At 41.6% G+C, this 18638-nt stretch overlaps 1 protein-coding gene across 2 annotated transcripts; it reads right to left on the bottom strand.

The window, feature by feature from the left end:
• Nucleotides 1–1577: 1577 nt before the first annotated feature.
• Nucleotides 1578–15782, bottom strand: LOC135499827 (uncharacterized). 2 transcript variants are annotated; one of them, XM_064790790.1, is made up of 10 exons: nucleotides 15737–15782; nucleotides 15109–15319; nucleotides 7107–7251; nucleotides 4246–4414; nucleotides 3803–3936; nucleotides 3403–3525; nucleotides 3027–3136; nucleotides 2541–2672; nucleotides 2080–2286; nucleotides 1578–1952 (listed from the first exon to the last, which is right to left on the bottom strand). In XM_064790790.1, the coding sequence occupies exons 2-10, from the start codon at nucleotides 15282–15284 to the stop codon at nucleotides 1670–1672; spliced, it is 1479 nt and encodes a 492-aa protein (XP_064646860.1). In that variant the 5' UTR covers nucleotides 15285–15319; nucleotides 15737–15782; the 3' UTR covers nucleotides 1578–1669. The 2 variants fall into 2 exon arrangements, with proteins under 2 accessions (XP_064646860.1, XP_064646861.1); XM_064790791.1 differs by lacking the exons at nucleotides 7107–7251; nucleotides 15109–15319; nucleotides 15737–15782 and adding an exon at nucleotides 10173–10208.
• Nucleotides 15783–18638: the final 2856 nt, after the last annotated feature.

Here is an 18638-nt window from a genome sequence, read left to right as displayed (position 1 = left end):
TGTTGGGCCACGTTGTGCTTAATCTTCAGCACTGTTCGATGATATGTCGTCTAAGGCCATGTCTCATCTGTGTGTTGTATATAAAAGGTGTCTTTAGCGGAGTTTAATTAGGCTACGGGTCATGTCAAATTTTCTATTACTGAAGGTAGTTCGTCTAGCTTAGGACAGGCGGCAACACCGTCTAGTCACATTCATTGTCTTTGTCTTTAGACTTATGAGTGTTGTCTCTTGTATCTTTTCAGTTTACCGAATCGTTTATGAATTATGAACCTGTATTTTCAATAAACTATATTCGAAGTCAAAGAAGAGTTTTCGTCGAGTGACTGATCCACACAGTCTGTTTACTCTGAAAGTCCAAGGGAGCGAAACACTGGGGGCGAAAAGGTCAGGGAGCGAAACGACCGGATACCCCATGGGAACTTGGAAACGACCCATTCGGTCTGGTTGTGACTGACTCAACTCTGTCGCCTTGTCAGCAAGACGGTGGAGCAGCCAGGTCCGCTTTGGTCTGGTTGCGACTCTCTCAACATTCACCTTGTTGGCAATGCAGTGGAGCTGCCGGGCCTGATTTTGTTTGGTTATTACTGCCTCACTTTGTTAGCAACAGGGTGGAGATGCCAGGTTTCATCTCCCTCACGCCTCACCATGTTTGGGAATGTTAGGTTAGATTCGATCTGGTTATGACTGTCTCAACTGTCTTACACTACAGGTTTTGTAGCACCAGGTTCCATTCAGTTCTTGCAACGCCGTGGAGCGGCGAGGTCGTATTTGGATTGGATTGTGACCGTCTTACTGTTGTGTTACCAAGGCTACATTTTGTCTGTGGTTATTGCTGTCTCACCTCCTTGTCACCACAGTGTTGGCAAAACAGAGGAGTTGTGAGGCCTTATTCTGTACGGTTGTGACTACCTTAATAACTTTCACTGAGATGACAACGTGGTGAAGCTGCCTGAACAGATTTAATTTTTTTGTGACTGACTCATATCTCTCAGCGTGTTGCAAGACAGTGGAGCTGCCAGGTCGACTCCGCTTGGTTGTGACTGTCCAAACTTTCTCATCATGTTGGCAATGCAGTGGAGCTGCGAGGCCAGATTTGGGGTGGCTGCGACTGCCTCACTATTTTGGCAGCTCTCTCACCATGTTGGTACTGTCTCAACTCTCTCACCGTGTTGGTACCAAAGTCACACTACAAGCCAAGGGGCCATCTATTTAGTATGTACACACTGAAGGGGAGAGGGGTCTAGGAATTTCGTGGAAAATGCGTACACCTGTATATTTGCTCGGGACTTTGTCCAAAATGTGCGTACAGGGAGAGGGGTCTAAATCCCCAGTTTGATGCGTACATACTTTATGGATGGCCCCCAAAACCAGGCTCAATTCAGTTTTTGGAATGGAGTGGAGTTGCAAGATCCACTGCTTTGGTATCACAGCTGGGCCACCAGGCCCCAATCAGTGGTTATGGCCACCTCACCTCCTTGGTCACAGTGACTGGAAAACGGTGGAGCCGCGAGGCCTGATTTGGGGCAATAATGATTATAAAGACTAAAAGACTAAGACTTTAAAGAAATTTTATCAGCGGTTAACTTTATTAAAAAATTGGAAGACTGATGATACCAACTGTCAACAGTTTTCAGACCATACCCAAGACAATCCCAGTTTACATTGTCTATCATATTATGTTCTCTTTTAAAGTGAACACCTCATAGTCCTCAATGTCAAAATACTGTGTCCCGTTTAGTGTAAGATTCGACACATTTTCTCCGTCATAGGAATGTGGAAGATTTGAATAACACTCTTCACCATCCAAGCAATTGCTCGCTATGGAGAGGTCAGCCCCAGCCCCGAAGATTGGCCCGTGACTTCGATGGTTTACAACGGCATATTTCTGTCGCTTGATGTTGTATTTCGTTGGTGGGTTACCAGCATTGTTCACGAGGCTGAAGATGAATGACCTGAAAAGAAAGGACTTTGAGTTAGGGACAAACAGCGACGATTTAATCTGAGCGAGAATCTCGGGTTTAAGACTCACAAGGAGAGTGAAGAATCAGGAATATAACTTGTAACTCTGATAATACAAACCTGTTAGAAGTTTTATAGGCTCCAGCAGGAGGAGTCTGACTTGTCCAGGGAACATCGCTGAATCCGCCAAATATATTGCCCGTTTTACCCTTCACAATAACGAAGGTTGTACTGTACCCATCGCAGAGTTTATGGAACCAATCGGACGTGGAGCCATCTCTTCTGGCCCGGTATAGGAGGCGCCACGTCTGGGTGGCATCGCCGTACCTGAAATGTTAAGGTTGAAGTTGATGTGAAAAGTTAAAAAAAAGGCCATCATAGATTCTTCACAATCAATCTCGTTTGTCGTAGGGCACACTGCTGGGCCAACAAGGATGGGCAGAGGGGTACCCTAGTCGCAACATCAATGTGTGGAATCAATGACAAGGAAAATACAATGCCCTTCTGCTTATAGCTGATTGCCTCTCTAAAGCAGAATACAGGTTTCTCTGGTAAAAGAATTTCATAGCAACAGTCCTCACCAGTTGTTGAGCAGTCTCTGGAAAGGCAGGTGACCTTTACACAGGATGTGCGTTCCAAGGAAGAGTTGAGCGGACGTCCGTGGACGGAGGCGTGATTGTTGGATCTGGTCAGGGACGGCAGCTAGGCGATACCTGGAAAATTGATCATCGATCAGAAATCAGGGGAGTCGAAATAGAGGTGGAGGATGATCTGTAACCTCATCGACTGTGAGTGGGATCACCGGCTGAATTTCTTCCTTGTGTATATCACCAGTAGCTGGCTAATTTGGTAAGGTGTCGGACTCTGCATCAGAGACAGGGGTCATTGGTTTGAACCCTCCTCAGGTCACAGCTTTGTTCCTCACAGGTGAAGCTTATCTAAGTGCTGTATTAGTAGGTTCTTGGTTCCCAAGGGTGCCTCTGCAGGGATAGTATAGTGATGGTTGTGGCGCTTGACGTGATAGTTGTTGGAGCGCTGAAACAATTCTCAAAACAGCCTGTCCTCACCTCTCAAGAGAGACTTCCATGGGTATGAGACCAGTAGATTCAATCTCTTCTGCAAACACTTTACTATCAATAAGCAACAGCCGTACATGTTCTATGATGCCTTGAAGGTGCTGAAGAACAAAACAAGCAAATTGTTATTTGGATGGTTGTCCAAATACCAAAGGCAGAGAGAGCACATCGCGACTACTTGTCATTTACATCGTCTTACCTCATTCCTTTGAAAGGTAGGTATGAAGGGCAAAGTGATGTTGCTAAACAAAATGATTAGGAGACAGCCGCGGCACCTGGCCGAACTAGTTTAATCAATCATTTGTCACGTCAACTGCCATTTGCAAACTGGTGCTGCCATCTGCTACTAAGCAACCAAACTGCTTGCCTTTTTCAATAAACACTTCTCCGCCTCTTTCCAATCTTGAGACTGTTTATCCAATGGAATGTCAGCGTTGTACTTTGCCCAGGACAGCACCGCTCGCCACACTTCCTCCTCTTTTAGGGAAAACTGTAACAGAAAATAGAGATAAAGCAAGAGGGGAAGGGGGGAGGTAAGCTCTATGGGGAGAGGTAGAACACCCCTTTTAATCCAAACAGGCCTGAATCTGCATGTAAAAACAGATTTTTCGGGGGTGTCTGAGGGTGCAGTTTCCCACTCTTAATATGGCCTTGCTAGGTTTGACATACCGGTAGGTATTACTGAGCCATCCTTGGGTAGGCCTCAACATGTTTCAAATCAGCTATTCCACTCACACCTCCAATCTCTACATCTCTTAGCCACCTACCGTGTCTGTGCTGATAATCCTGATCAGTGCCTCTTTTGTCAACTGCAGCCATCCAGTGGTCATCACACACTTCTCTGCATTCTCTAAGATGAAGTCAACACAACGGTTGGCAAAACTGTCTGCTCGGAGAATATCTGTAACAAAGTTTCAATACTTTATTGCTAGTTCAGACAAGTGTTTGTAGGTGACAGCAGCAGTATTGCATTGGAAAGCGACTGAACTCGGACCCTATACACCTTTCCAGAAATGGGGCGCTGAGTGTCCGAAATAGTAATGTCATAAGGGGAAACTAGGCCTTATGGTGGAGGGACAAAGGAGATAGTCATGGTTGACCAACACACTTGAATGCCTTTAATGACGAACAAGGGGGAAAAAGTTAGTTCCAATGCAAGCCACCAATTTCGGGAAGCATGTGTAGGATGTTGATACTCGGTTGAACCTACCATCTGTTTTTCCATTCCTTAAAGCAGCTGTGAGATAGCCACAAGCGTTTTCAGCACACAGGGACTGAGAGACGAGATTCTCACAATGTTCCTTGAGAGCAGCAAGGCCCAGCACTTTGCTGATGTTTAACACTTCGAATGTATCAGTGTTTGTTGTCCCAAGTGAAATCTGAAGATGAAAACCGAATTTTACAAACTAAATTTGGAAAGACTATTTCAATCAATCAATCAATCATATCAACAACTTTCCCCTACTTGGGTTTTGCACTTTTATGTACTGTGTGGGGTCTTCTGGTTGCCCGGGGATGAGGCACTCAGACACAAACAAAGGAGCACGGCTTTTAGTCAAATCCGACAGACTGATCTGTAATAACTCAGCAGTCCTCAAGGGTTAACATCACCCCCTTCACCTAGTACTACACAAACCCATCGCTATGCTTCACCACTCTTCATAAAATCATTCCAAAATATAACAATGATACTCGAGTCAAAGTCATCAAATCAACAACGCTTGCAAATTTTTATAAAATATGTCGCCATTGTTGTCATCATGAAAAATCACAATGATTATCCCCCATGGCCCCGAGCGATTATTTTTCATTGTCCACTGTAACAATCATCAATTTTCAGAATGATCAGGGAATACTGTCAGGTTTTAATTGATTTTTTCACCTGTCAATCAAATCATGTGTCAATCAAAGCAAGTGTCAATTAGAGCTGTGGGCATCATACAAGTTCGAGCCAACAAAAACATCTTCTTAAAACTTGGGAACATTAACTGTGGTCAAGGGCAGCAAGGTGTCTTAATAAAGGACACATATTGAAACAGCTGTGATCCTTCCAAGAGTCGAACCCACAACCTCCTGATTATGAGCCCAGCGTTCTAACCACTATGCCACTGATCTCCCCGAACAGTGAGTTTAGGTTCAAAAGAACCTAGAGGGAGGTAAAGTGCTAGTAATATAAAAGTACGTGAAACCGTTCATGACAGTCTGACTTGGCCAAAAACAAGTGGCTCCTAGTCGCGTTGTTTGTTAACTATTGGAAACTCTCCAGAGCAATGACGATGGATTCATCACCCCATCCTCAACTCATCTTCCCTTCGGCCGTTGTTATGTAATCTCGTTCGATTTTATGCTGCATTGAATTATGGGATTTATGTCTGAATCATTCGCTCCGTGAGTTGTGTTGTGGCATGAGTGGACTGATTGTGGTTTAGTCACTTGAAACAAAACATTGAGGAGTGTCAAGATGATACTTACTAGACTGTAAACCCCTGATCTCATATTTTCATAACATACAAATCTATCTACAACGTACTTGTGGAAATTATTGGTAGTTTTTAACTACCAATAAATTATTTTAAAAATATTTAAAAAAATTAAAAAAATTTTAAATATTTTAAAATATTTTTAAAAATATTTTGAATATTTTGAAAATATTTTAAATATTTTGAAAATATTTAAAATATTTTCAAAATATTTTAAAATATTTAAAATATTTTGAAAATATTAAAAAATATTTAAAATATTTAAAAATATTTAAAAATATCACAAAATATGAGAAGCAATTTTTCACTAAAATCAAGGGCCATGAAATGTAGGCGTCGCAGTACATTGTAAACTTTCGTCTGTGCATCTCATCAGGGGGTACACAGAACATATCAACTCGAGATTGCGCTGATGTTGTTTCCGTGACAAAAGACAACCTAAGTGGTTAATATAAAGCACTTTTCACCTGTCAATCATAATTTAAGAAATAAAACAACCATGCTTGAACCAGAAATGGCTTCTATTGTTTTGCAGTTCCGTGCATATGAAACTGAATGGGGCACAAAAACATGCCGAAGAAGGCATAGAACTGTACTATTTAAGCTGATTGAAACGCTTTCCAGACGAAATCTCGATCACTGATTAGTTTTGACACTAATTGTTAGAATATAATTGCCACAATATTTGTCGTGGATGAGTTTTGCTGGGGACAAAATCACGGTGAAACATCGACATTGTCCGGCAATGGACTGAGTCAGGTTTCATCATGGTTCTGTGTACGAACTCATTCCCGTTCTATTCAGCAAAACAACATGGCAATTTTCGACAACATTTCGAGTAAATTTCGATCAAGTTCACATTAGTTTGTAATGAATCAGAGCTTTGAGCTCTTCTGTGGTTGGAGGGGATCAAAGACAAAATAGTGGGGCGTGTTTTCATTGCAACAAGGTCTACGTAGAGGTTTCTACAATAAAGGATAGGGGGCATAGCATGCCTTTGCCCAAGTTCATAAGATTCAAATTTCGCTGCAGAAGTTCTTCAAAGACAGCAGGACACTGATACACTGCAGAGAAACTCACCGCCTGTTAAATCAATCTATAAGTTTTTAAGTCCAAAGAAAGCTAGAAGAAAGACAAATTCTACTCAAATATATGCAAGAGTCTTGTTTAAATTTTGTCTATCAGATGTTTTCAACGGAATTTCAGCGAGCCCCTAAGATTTCCACTCCACACAGCCAAAGGTTAACTACCTGTCAAAACCATTGAATTCTTTGCCAGTGATCTAATCGTGAAAGAACCCGATTTGAATTTCAAAATAATCAGAACTTATTGAGTTTGAACAAGGTAAATCTATTGACTTTTTTGCTTATTTCATTTCAGGGTTTAATATGCTGGTTCTGCACTCGAATCACAACAAGATTGAAGGGATTCGAAAAAAGTACAACAGTGATGAGATGCCGAAAAATGGGGCCCAAAATGGGAGGTTTTCATTTGAGGCAGATTTCACCATCCCAACAGAAAGAAGGGGTAGCAACTTCTGAACTAATATTCAACATGAACATGGGGTCGCTACACACGTCTTGATACTTGCCTTCCCTGTGTAAATATACGTGAGCACATCTTTGAAAAATACGGAGTCAAAGTTTGGATATCGCACAATTGCTTTGTTGTATTTGTGACTTCTTGGTGATGACTCTGACGTAACAACTTTTTGGTGATCTTGAAAGTTCTGACATCTGCAATAAGAAATCCGAACGTTTGTATGAAGTATCATGTAAAATGCCCCGAGTGACGGGGACGACCATGATGCCTCCTGAAACAACTTACAAACTGTTCTCTCTATACCTGCTTATAGAAGAAGACCTACATCTTTTGCCAGTGTAATATGACAATGGCATGCCAGCCTTGACTTCAAGTAAAATGGTTGACTCCACTTCTTCCCCTCTCCCAGACAGTTTTGGAGAAGAAATCTACATCAGTAATGTCGCACAGCCATTTAAAATGCAGATCTTCAGCAGAGATTCGAAATGAGAATCAAGAAAAGGGCATGATGGGAACCATGGCATACCAGCCTTGAGATCTGGAAAATGGTTGACCCCACTTTTTCCCCACTCCCAGATAGCTCCTTCAAACCACTGTACGGCAAATTTTTAATTGCCCAACAACATTTTCTAACAAAGGACATTTTATCCACTTTACGTTTCTCGCGATGTTAGTATCAAATGACCATTTCTTTAATTTCCTTGAGTCACCTCGTAACTTTGCATGAAATTTCATACCATTTTTTCTTCAGGCTCAGTAATATTATCAATTCAATTGTTTTTTTCCAGTAAATTGTTTGAAACAATGACTCTCGTTTTTCAGGCTGGGGGTGTCTAGAAAAAAATAGGAAAGAGGAGCTTTTAAGGACTTCGGCTGTTCAGAGAGATTTACATATTTTAAGCCCCCTCGTCGCCCCCCCCGACACATCTTCAATTTTAAAGCTTCCTGAAGAAAATACCAATTTACACTTGATTCTACAGAATGACCCTTTTGATCTCACATCGTGCAATATAAAAATTGAGCAAAAACATTATAAAACTTTCCCCCGGGGCATTTAGAATTAGGCAGTCTGATAGCAACGCTACTCAAAAATGATCAGATATCATGGAATATTTGGTTTTTATTTCATCATTTAACCCTTTTCACCCCGGCATATGGTGTGACATTTCTTTTTTAGCTCCAAGGTATTTCTCAAGGCACCTAATTGCTCACAGACAGACAGGATTTTGTTCAAATTGTAAGATTTGGACAAAGAAAATGAAATGAAAGTAGTCTTGATTGTGGCCTCAGGACTTTTGTTCTTGAGACAATGGGGCCAAAATCAGATCATTGGGGTGGTCTAGTATAGCCTGAGGTTCTGTTTCACAGCAGGGGGTCAAGGGTTTGAACCCCCTGGCATATTCATTAGAGCACGCTAAATTGATCAGATGTGCTTCTTTTTAAAATCATGTTACACAAATGACAAGTGGGGTATTGGATTTTGGAGTTACTTGAAGATTAGATAAGATTTGGACAAAGAAACAAGTGGTCTAAGGACAGTCTACGCAGCCTTTTAGTTTAACACTGAGATAAAGTTTGTGACTAGCTTGTTTACCCTGTACGAAATTTGAACCACCATTGGGCAAAAAACCAACAGTTGGTGACCTGTAAATGCTTCACAAAATGGAATCAGAATGCCTCGGCTCAAATAGGCTGAAGCCAGATTAGCAGACATGAGTAACTCATGGTTCTGAGACGTCTTCGCCCAAGGAAAAGTTGATGAGTTTATCTCACTGCGAGTGAGCTCCAATCTAATCACTTACGATGCCCTCACTGACTCACAGGATCGCCAAAAGACGCCACAGATGCGCAAATTCTTCTCAAAGTCAATAGAGTTCTAATTCGGATATCCACGGGCAGAATTGGACGATTTGTCGCTGGGAAATGCCATCTTGGAAACTTGTATGAGTACCAGAAGTAGCGGAATTTGGTTTGGTATAAATTGTGGCATCAATAGGGGATAATCGGCATTAAACTCGTCTTATTGACAATAAACAGGCTGACTAACCCAGGATCGCTTGCGGCATATTTTATGGGTTGCATCATGGGGATTGAGGACGGCCGAGGAATGCTGGGAGTTTGTCAGGATGTTGATTTGCATTTGATTGACTCATGGGAGATGTTCAGGATATTGTTTTGTTGCGATTTGTTCCCGAGAGTTGCAGAAGGAGACAAGTTCAAAACTCTTCTACTAGGGTGCGACACAGGCCCAACTCGACTCTAAACTCATCCTGATCTGTCCTAATCTATTCATCAAATTCACAAAGTGGCAGCCATCAACTGCCTGGTAGAAATGCAATGTGTACATTTTCATGTACATCTCCACCCAAGTTTCTACTACTAGGCTCTGTTGAAAATCAAGATGTCATCCGGACTGAAATTGAAATTTCATCTAATTGGCAAATAGGACATTCAGAGAGAAACTGATGGTCTATTGAAAACATTACAGTGGCAATGTGTTGGTTTCAGGTTTCACTAAGATTCATGGCAAGATTTCGATTATGGTCATTGTGAATCCGAGTCATTGACGGCCAAAATGTGATGACTATTGAGTCACTGATAGGTGTCACTGCCACGGACATTAGCAATCAAACGGTGGGGAATCCCTGTCGGGTTTGATCGGACGGTAATTAGATCGGGCCAGAGTAATTGTGAGATCATCGGGTCAATGTTGGACAGAATACAGCAGACTGTTACTCATCAACCTTTTGTGGATTTCCTGATCGTTGATTGAGAAAAATATGAGATATTGCTCGAAGCATCTGGGGCCATGTGACACATTGACAATATGACAATGTTTACAGCCTGGGCCTCAAGTATGGACAGTCTGGAGGGGACGTGGTATCAGGACCATTGGACCACTCAGAGTGACACACTGACAGTGACAGGGGCCCAACTGAGATTTTGGATGTTTTTTACCCACTTCCAACTTTGGAGTGTCTTCTTCCTTCCCGAAGCACGCATGAAAGTCGCTTTGATGCAGATTCAAGATTCCCCCAACATCCCTCGGGCGACATGACAGTGACTTGTCAGCTTCCAAACTTAAAATCCTGCTACCCTAGCTTCTCTTACTCACGTCTTTAAGTCGTTTGAACATCGCAAAACAGCATTTCTCAGATGAAAGGAATTCTGTATTCCCCTGGGGGGTATTCTAGATCCACGATGAGATAACTTCTCATGCACCACTTGTCCAACGCAAATCCGTGCGCCATTCCGACACATCTGTGCTAACGATGTGACACACCGATTGAATCACAGGATAACCTCGTTACAAATACGCTAATTGCGAATACTAATTAAATGCATATTGGATTTTTTCACAGCAATTGAGAATGTGACATCATTGGTGCGACATTGCGCTGTATATAGCCGTGGGCATCTGACTCACGCAGTGCACGCAGCGAGTCATATAGATTCAAATGGTCATCAGGGTCATTGTCAAGAGGACCGAAAATGAGATTTTCGAAATTTTAACATTTTGGGAAATTTGAAGTTCTAATAGGAACAGGTGTGTTTTCTGTCTTGACTAACAGTTGCATGATACTGCAGATCACCATCTGGCTTTGTTGCCAGAAGCAGGCACACCCTTTTTGGTCCTATTAGGCAATGTCTCTTTCGAGAAGGGCAGGTTACCTCTACTGGTTTCCTTCTACTACAAGTACAAATCCTCCTAGAAGTGCTACATCATTACACTTTCAGATATACAATCACCGGTAATGATATCTAAGCAGACGATCAACTATCAAAATGAGTACTTTAGTAGGAGAAAGCCATCCACACTTCAACATGGGCAAACTTTACCATGCAACAAGTCTGCTTAAAACTCCCCATGGATCAAAAAAATTGATTTCACCAAAATAGATCTCAAATCCTCCGGAAATATTATTCATATCTGCATTCCACAGTATTAAACACTTCTAATTTCCGCAGGGAAGATGTGGTATGATAACCAAGGGCACGCTCCCAAGTTATCCTTGGCCGGATGACTCATGACGAGTTTATCGTTCTACGTAAAGTCAATTTCAAACTCATATTTTAATCGTGTGATCTAAATCCGCTGTCAGACTATATCGATGTGTGTAATGGTCATCTTCAAATCAAAAGGAGTAGTTTAACGTGTTTCTAGCCTTGGGCAGGACACTTGACTGAATGATACAGACCAAAAGACCTTTTCAAAACAAATCTTGAACCGATGATTGTCTGCCCAAGATAAGCTGACAAGTTCTAGTGTTCTATTGAAGATGGCAGCACCAGATATCAAGGGTTTTCTGTCATCGCATAGCAGAGCGTGTTGAACTCGTAACTAGCCAACACAACACAACCAGCCTACCACTACAATATTCCTACCAACTATAGATGCCAAATTATTGGTAGCCCATGACTAGTTATGAAGTAACAGTAGCCTTCGAAACACTAACAGAAGGCACAGGAGACACATCTTTGCTGCAAATATGGTTCTAAACGGGACTAATGAACGCATGATGGTAGACACACAACACGATTGGTGGGGTAAATCTATGACACACTTAATAACCTAGGAGAGATAACAAGATCACTGAAGTGTTAGATGGTCTTACAGTTACAACCATCATGATACCATGAGTTAGCAATCATATTTTGAGCAAAGGGATTAAAGTGTCGGCCACTAACAGGATTCCAAGCTCATGCAAAACATCACAAGTCGTGCCTTGCCCTAGCCTGAGGGAATTCATGGCGGGCTTCCTAACAGGATTATGAATGACACATACGAGATAGCCCTAGTCTCATTGGTTGTGTCTCCTACTGGATATGTATGTGTCCATCCAGCAATGACTATCGCAAGATATCAGTCAGATCTACAAAAGATCCTAGTGTCCATCAAATATATGAATGGGACAGGGGTCAGTCAGATTTTGATCAACAGAGGCTGGTTGGGATCACAGCCCAAGGACAAAGATACAAGTCACAAACTGTGGACGAAAGACACAAGCGACTGGGATTGGGAATGTGTAACTTTTCGTGTCATTCGATACCCTAGCTTTTGGTTTACTGACCAAAGTTTCATATCCAACTTTCCTTGCTGCGCTCCTGAACTTTTGCCAACTGAAGACAACGACCCATCCAATCAGTGAATGACCAATTATCACTGATGAGTCCTCCCAAGCAATATATAACTAGTCATCGTAATGAGGTTTAATCGGGTGGAAATTATAACATGTCAGAAATAACTTGTGCTACATGGCTGAAATGGTTTTGGCAGTTACTGAAATTTAACCCTCTCGCTTGCCTTTTCATGTAATGTGGAAAGATACTGAAATGGTACACATGGTGGGCATCCTGGCTCAATGTGGCTTGAAAAACTAATATCCAAGTATACAGTCTTGAGTCGTCAAAGATGGACATATAAGGGGTAAGGCAATGATTGTAGGTTTAAGGGGAAAGTTCAAGAGAGTTCAAAAGACCGGTGACAGCGAGCACAGAGTCGACGAGACTGAAAGACCAGTGACAACAGCGCAGAGTCGACGAGACCAAATAATATAACACCACTTCAATGACCTCGGAAAATGTTACCAACAGACCAGAGAGAACATATTACATCAGTGTCAAGTGACTTGCCTGAGGTTCCAATTCATCAACTGACACCCTCATCAAGTTGTATCATCCCAACAAATGCCACCACTCTCCCCCACAATCAGACCAATAAAGGGAAGATAAATGAGGAGATTAAGATATTCAAATTGAATCTGATGGAGACAAATTACTCATCATATGAGCAGTGAATTATGGGGTGTGAGTATGAGAAATGATGGCAGGGACAGTGACTGTGATTAGGTCTAACTGTGGCCACAAGGGGCAGGGTGGCAAGTACGGCAGAGGGCGAGGAGTGGCAAGCCTGTGAAGCGTCAAATATCAACAGATTAATCATTAAAGGATAACAAGCGCAGGAGTGGGAAGATTCCGGGAGAGGGAATCTACCCCGCACCCAATAAATTATTGTCACCAACAAGTGAAAACCTTAACCAACACACTAACTCCAAACTGGTACGGCTCCGCTGATGTCAGCCACTTGGTGGACCTTTTAATCGAAATCATCATGTTTACAATGTTGATAAAATTGGGTCAGCCCATCTCATCAAAATGGCTGAGTAATTTGTCATAAATTGCACAAACCAATCAACATTAATTGCCATTTCACTAGTTAGAATGAGAAACAATAATTTAGCATGTGCGAGTTGTCAGATGTAATTAGGCTGGTCTCAATGAGTCGTGGGAGTGACGGCATGGACGGTGTGCTAGTGAGATACACATGTACTTCCTTAGATTGCCGACATTGTACTTGTAGCCAGTCTGTCATAAACCATAAACTTGTTAAGATCTGTCTCTTGAACTTTTATGGCTAATGGAATCTGCTAGGGGGTGCAGTCACACGACTTGAACCTTTTCAGGGCTCTTTTGGGGGTCGGTTTAAATACCAGAAAAAACAACAGACAAAGCTAAATGTCCACAACTAGACATGTTGGCCTGAGTCACTCAAGACCAAACAAGTCCTTGTGACAGTTGGCTGGCTCTTTTAGCTGGCTCTAAAAGCTCATACAGCACCCGAGACTTCATCAGCAGTGGGCTTTGTTGTTACGTTGTATGCACAGGCCTTGAAAAGGAACACCTGCAGTACTTATCAAAAGTCTGCTATCACACTGAAATGTAGAAGTTTAACCAACAGTTATGAAATGATGCACTGCAGTGCAACTTGACTGATATCACGAGCTTAACCACTGCCAGTGATAGGCCTTTGCATCTTGTGTCTTGTCTTACTGAATAAATGTGAAAGAAGAAGAGGAATATTTGAGTGCAAGTTGCAGTACACAAATATTAGACGGAAGAAACTGAACTTCAAACCGCAGTGCCAATCTTGCCAGGCCTCGATCTTTCTCATGGAGGCGACAAAAACCAATTACTGCAACAATTCAACTCGGCCTCAATTAATAGAAAGCCAGGCAAATGGTCGACTCATAAACACCCGGACAAATGGTGATAAATTATACATGATATAATATACTGGCAGGCTGCATGTACCTAGATAAGAGGTATCATTTACACTGCAAGTACAGGAGGAAAAATGTGAACAAATTTCAGGATTGATACGTTTCAACAAACTTGGAAGATGTGAAGCAACAAATTGGAGTATGTTCATTTCAAAGTGATATCTATACATTACGGGGATGTACCACAAGAGGAGGGCTAACTGACCGTAAGAAGTACAGCTACTGCTCCAAAACATTATAAATTCATTAAAAAGATAACAGAATACACATACAGCCAACAGAAAAAAACGATACCTTCCTTCAACCTCGGGGGACATGGATCCATTTTCGCAAAAAGGATAATTCCCAGAAGATTCCTGGATTAGAATGTTAAAAATCCCAAGCGCTTCGCAGCAGTCCCATGGATTAAATGATGTGCATTAAACTTCCTGGTCTGTTTCAAGTCAACAGAGACATAATTTTCTGTGCATCTGAGTAAAGTGTGCCGTACTTCGATCAGGGCAATTTTGTTCAAGTTGATATGAGACCGGTTGAAGTTGAATACACGGATGAGTTTGCTGCTTTAGTTCGAATGGTATTATGATAATTCTACAAGTCTGATTCTCCTCCAATTGAAAGAAATGGGAAATGTTCCGAGGATAACTTCATAATTTGTGCAAGGGAAAAAGCTGGTGATTTCATCAGATGCTTGAAAGTTACATTGTTTGGATAAGAGGGATAATACAGAAATTTAGAAAATAGAAATAGATGTAATGCCGGAAAGTGGGGAGAATTTATAACAGAAATGCATTGATGGGAGTGGGGAAGCGTTCTATTTGGTAAGTTGATATCTTCTCACTGCATGCATCTTGCGACTCTCACTGCATGCATCTTGTGACCTAAGGGCAAGACACTTTACTTCATTGCCAAACGTGAATCTGATAGGCCTTGTTTCATGTCTATGCCAGGACAAATGACTACAACTCATACAGTTAATCATCGCATACTAACCTTGCCAAAAGGATAATCCTATGCACGTAAAACTTGATCTCCTCCTCGCCGACCACAAGGACAATATCCGCCGATGCCGTATCAGTCAAGAGGTGTGCAACGTCGTCCAGCAGCTGGGGTGTGTCATTGATGTTCGATTTTGCCGAGGTTGCGGTGTGGTACATCGGTACCTCCATCTTCTGCCAGTCAGTTGGGTGGCAGCGGTGGGTCACTTTAAAAAAAAAAATCATATCTGTTGAAAAAAATCTGCACAAACTCTTTACGAAAAGATCGATCAATGGTGACAGTGCTGCGGGTGCAAACCTGCTGACTCACATGAGGACAGTTAAGACACACTGTCAGCAAAAACAAGCCTGCCTGGTATGCATTGCAGTACAACAACAAAGTAAAGCTGCGGAACACTTTGTCCGAAATAAGGACACAAATTCGACAACCGTAAGCACACTGATCAACAAGTGCTCGAAAAAAAGACAAAAGCGGGTCCAAGTTTCAGCTCTCATTGCTATCGACAGGAATACTTTCAGCTACTTTAAACCATATGTTCCTAATCAAGGTACATTGAAATTTCTTTTAAAGTCATTCTAAAATAAATATGAGCTTTAGAAAGTAGTTAATATTGGATGTTTACCGGGCAAAAGTTAGGAAAAGTTCTATTTTTGACGTTTTGCCGAAATACGGTTGTCGTAAAATAACCAAATGTAAATAAACTTTTTAAAAGCATATATAAAATATTCAAAAGGGCAAAATACTTTGGAATATTACAGTTAAGTAAAATGAATGGTAAATTGATATTTTTAAAAGTAAACTTTCTGATATATTTTTACTGAAATGGTTTTTCTCCAGTACGAATACAAGCAGTGGAGCACTCTCCAAGCGTCGTCAATGGACAATAGCCATACCAAGTTCACTCGACCTCGACTGACTCTGACTCTACGAATTTCAATGGGTGTGAAGGAGTATAGGTCTCATTAGGGAGTTTTTTTTTAATTCATGCGCGGCCCCCCTCACCGTAGTTCCTAAAATCATTGATTTCTCGGTCCTTACAGTATGTCAGTGTTGATTCAGCAGTTGTTTTGGCAAAGACATGTTTTTTTGGAGTTTCTGAAACCTAGAACGCTACTCAAAAGGCGGCTAACAAGAAACTACGCATTTATACTGTTGCTGCCGACGTATGTGTACAATGAACTTGGGATGTGCGTCGGCCCCGTGTTGAAATGCCGTCCAGTGCCAGTTGGTGCGTTTTTCGCTGATTTGTGCAAAATTCAACATATCTCAAAAGTTCAATGGTTGACCCTCGATTTTTTTATATTTTTGTGTAGCGTAAGCAACTGTCATTCATGGGAGAATGGTCACTGTAAGAATTATTCAGGAAGAAATGTATAATATTTGGGGTTTTTCGTGATTGTCCGGCCCAATTGGCAATATTGCCATTTGGGATGGTGAACAGAGCTTAGGAGCAAATGCGACGCTTATGATTTATTAAAAGAAATAAAATGCCCGAATTCCTGCAGAATCAGGGGAATCGGGCGTTTCCAGTGATATACGACACAAATGGGTGGTCCTCATGCATTCACTTTGGAAACGCATTTTAAAATAGATGTTACGTCCTGTTAATGGGGCACGTCATCATCACGTACATTTGGGAAAAACTCCCTAACGAGACCATAGGCCCGAAGACCGGGAGAGTTGGCGCGAAATTCGAAACGCTCTATTCGTATCGTACAGCTGGCGGCAAATTCAAAGCGCTGCACTCGGATTCTTTTTTATCGAAAAGTGTCTCAATTAGAACTGTAACCATTGGTGTGGAAATATCAGTGTCATTCCAATGACGCATTTTTGTGAGGATAGGATCTGACAAAGCCCTCGGCCTGCAATAATTGGTCAAAATGCCCCCCCCTTTTCCCGCTTCCACAACATTATTTTCGAACACATCATCTGAATAAATAACTTTACACTTTCCCTCCTTTAACAGCAGGTTCACAGAATTCCATGCCATATTGCAGAACTTCTCCCCCTTAATAACGTGCCACCCGCCGACTCACAGGGCATTTGGCTACAGTACCCAGTTTCAATCAACACAGGGTTGGGTTTAGTGACCTTTGCAGGGCGTCTCCCCAATAACATTCGAGTACAATTGATACATCCATCGTCACCACTAAGTTCCCCTTTAACATTCGAGTGCAACCAATACATCTATCTTGCCATCGAAAATTCCAGAGCATTCGGTTCCACTGCTCAGTTTCAATCTCGCCCAGCATTAAGCAGGTACGGAGCCCATTTCCTCCCTCAATTGGTCCATAGAATCCCCATCGATACAGTTCCGTTATCTCCTAACGAAGAGAACGATGCAATGTTTTGATAGTTGATCGATCAATATCCCACGCTGTAACCATTTAGACTCTCAATGAAACCTTACAATCCCGAATGCTATCACCGCAAATAGTTTTACTCAGAATACGCGGGGTTATTTGAAGGGTTAGTTGACTCTATCATGTTTATATACACGGGGAAGTAAATTTTTCTGTTGTGGTGCAGGAATGAAACACGGTAATATATTTCACCAATACTAACCGCTTTCCTATTTCAATACAACAATTAGTGGCCAACGTGTTGGATAATTAACCGAAACGACGGCTGTGGATCGTCTATTGACTGATCTGTGATAAAGTATTGACAGTGATGCTTTGTGGCAATGGATATAGATATCAATAGAGAGATAACAGGGAACGCTGACCAGGGGACGCTGGGATGTAACAGTCTGCTTAGGTCGTTCTGGTCACATGCCTCGGAAGTATTCAAGAACTTTTACCGACCACCGACAAAATATTCATGGATTGTGATCTAGTGGATTTGTGATATTTTTCATGTTGAGCTATACATCCGTGTTAAAGGTAAGCAGATTTAAACAGTTGAAACTCAATCAGTCTTATCAAATTGTACTTTTTTCAGAAAGATTAGCATATATCTTCCTTGGTAAAACAAAAATAACATAGGTCTTGTTATAGCTTGGGTACAACGAAGTTCTTTTCGAATCTATCAGGCCTCCAGAAAAAAGCATCTCCGGGGTAGATAAGGGAGCAGGAAAAGTACTTAGTTCTTCTTTCTAATTATGGCCAGGTCACAACATAGCATCATGCAGCGAATTTCAACAAATAACTGATGAGTCAATCCAAATATTATTTTGGCATCGAACAGAATAGCACCATATCAAACACTGAAATGTACAGCATATAACGTGTCATCTCTTGCGCATGGAAAATCTATCGAAGACACAACTAGTTATTAGATGATTTTACGATGATAACGTAGCGAACTGAAAAAAATGAAAACGCATTCGAAACTGCGACTGGAGTAGTGCTGCTGAATGCTAGCTTATCTCTACTCATCCACAACCGGCTTATCTGAAATCAATTCTTGGAACCTCGGCAGTGGGATGTTTTGAATGTTGCAATTGTTGCAACATCGTCGACTTTCAACTCGAAAAAGTCACCACCACAAGTAAATACCATCACCAAGTGAAAGCCATGGAT

Source organism: Lineus longissimus, chromosome 15, assembly GCF_910592395.1.
Source record: "Lineus longissimus chromosome 15, tnLinLong1.2, whole genome shotgun sequence".
Taxonomy (NCBI): domain Eukaryota; kingdom Metazoa; phylum Nemertea; class Pilidiophora; order Heteronemertea; family Lineidae; genus Lineus; species Lineus longissimus.
The sequence above is the reverse complement of the archived record's forward strand: the minus strand, read 5'-3'. Positions and strand labels throughout refer to the sequence as shown.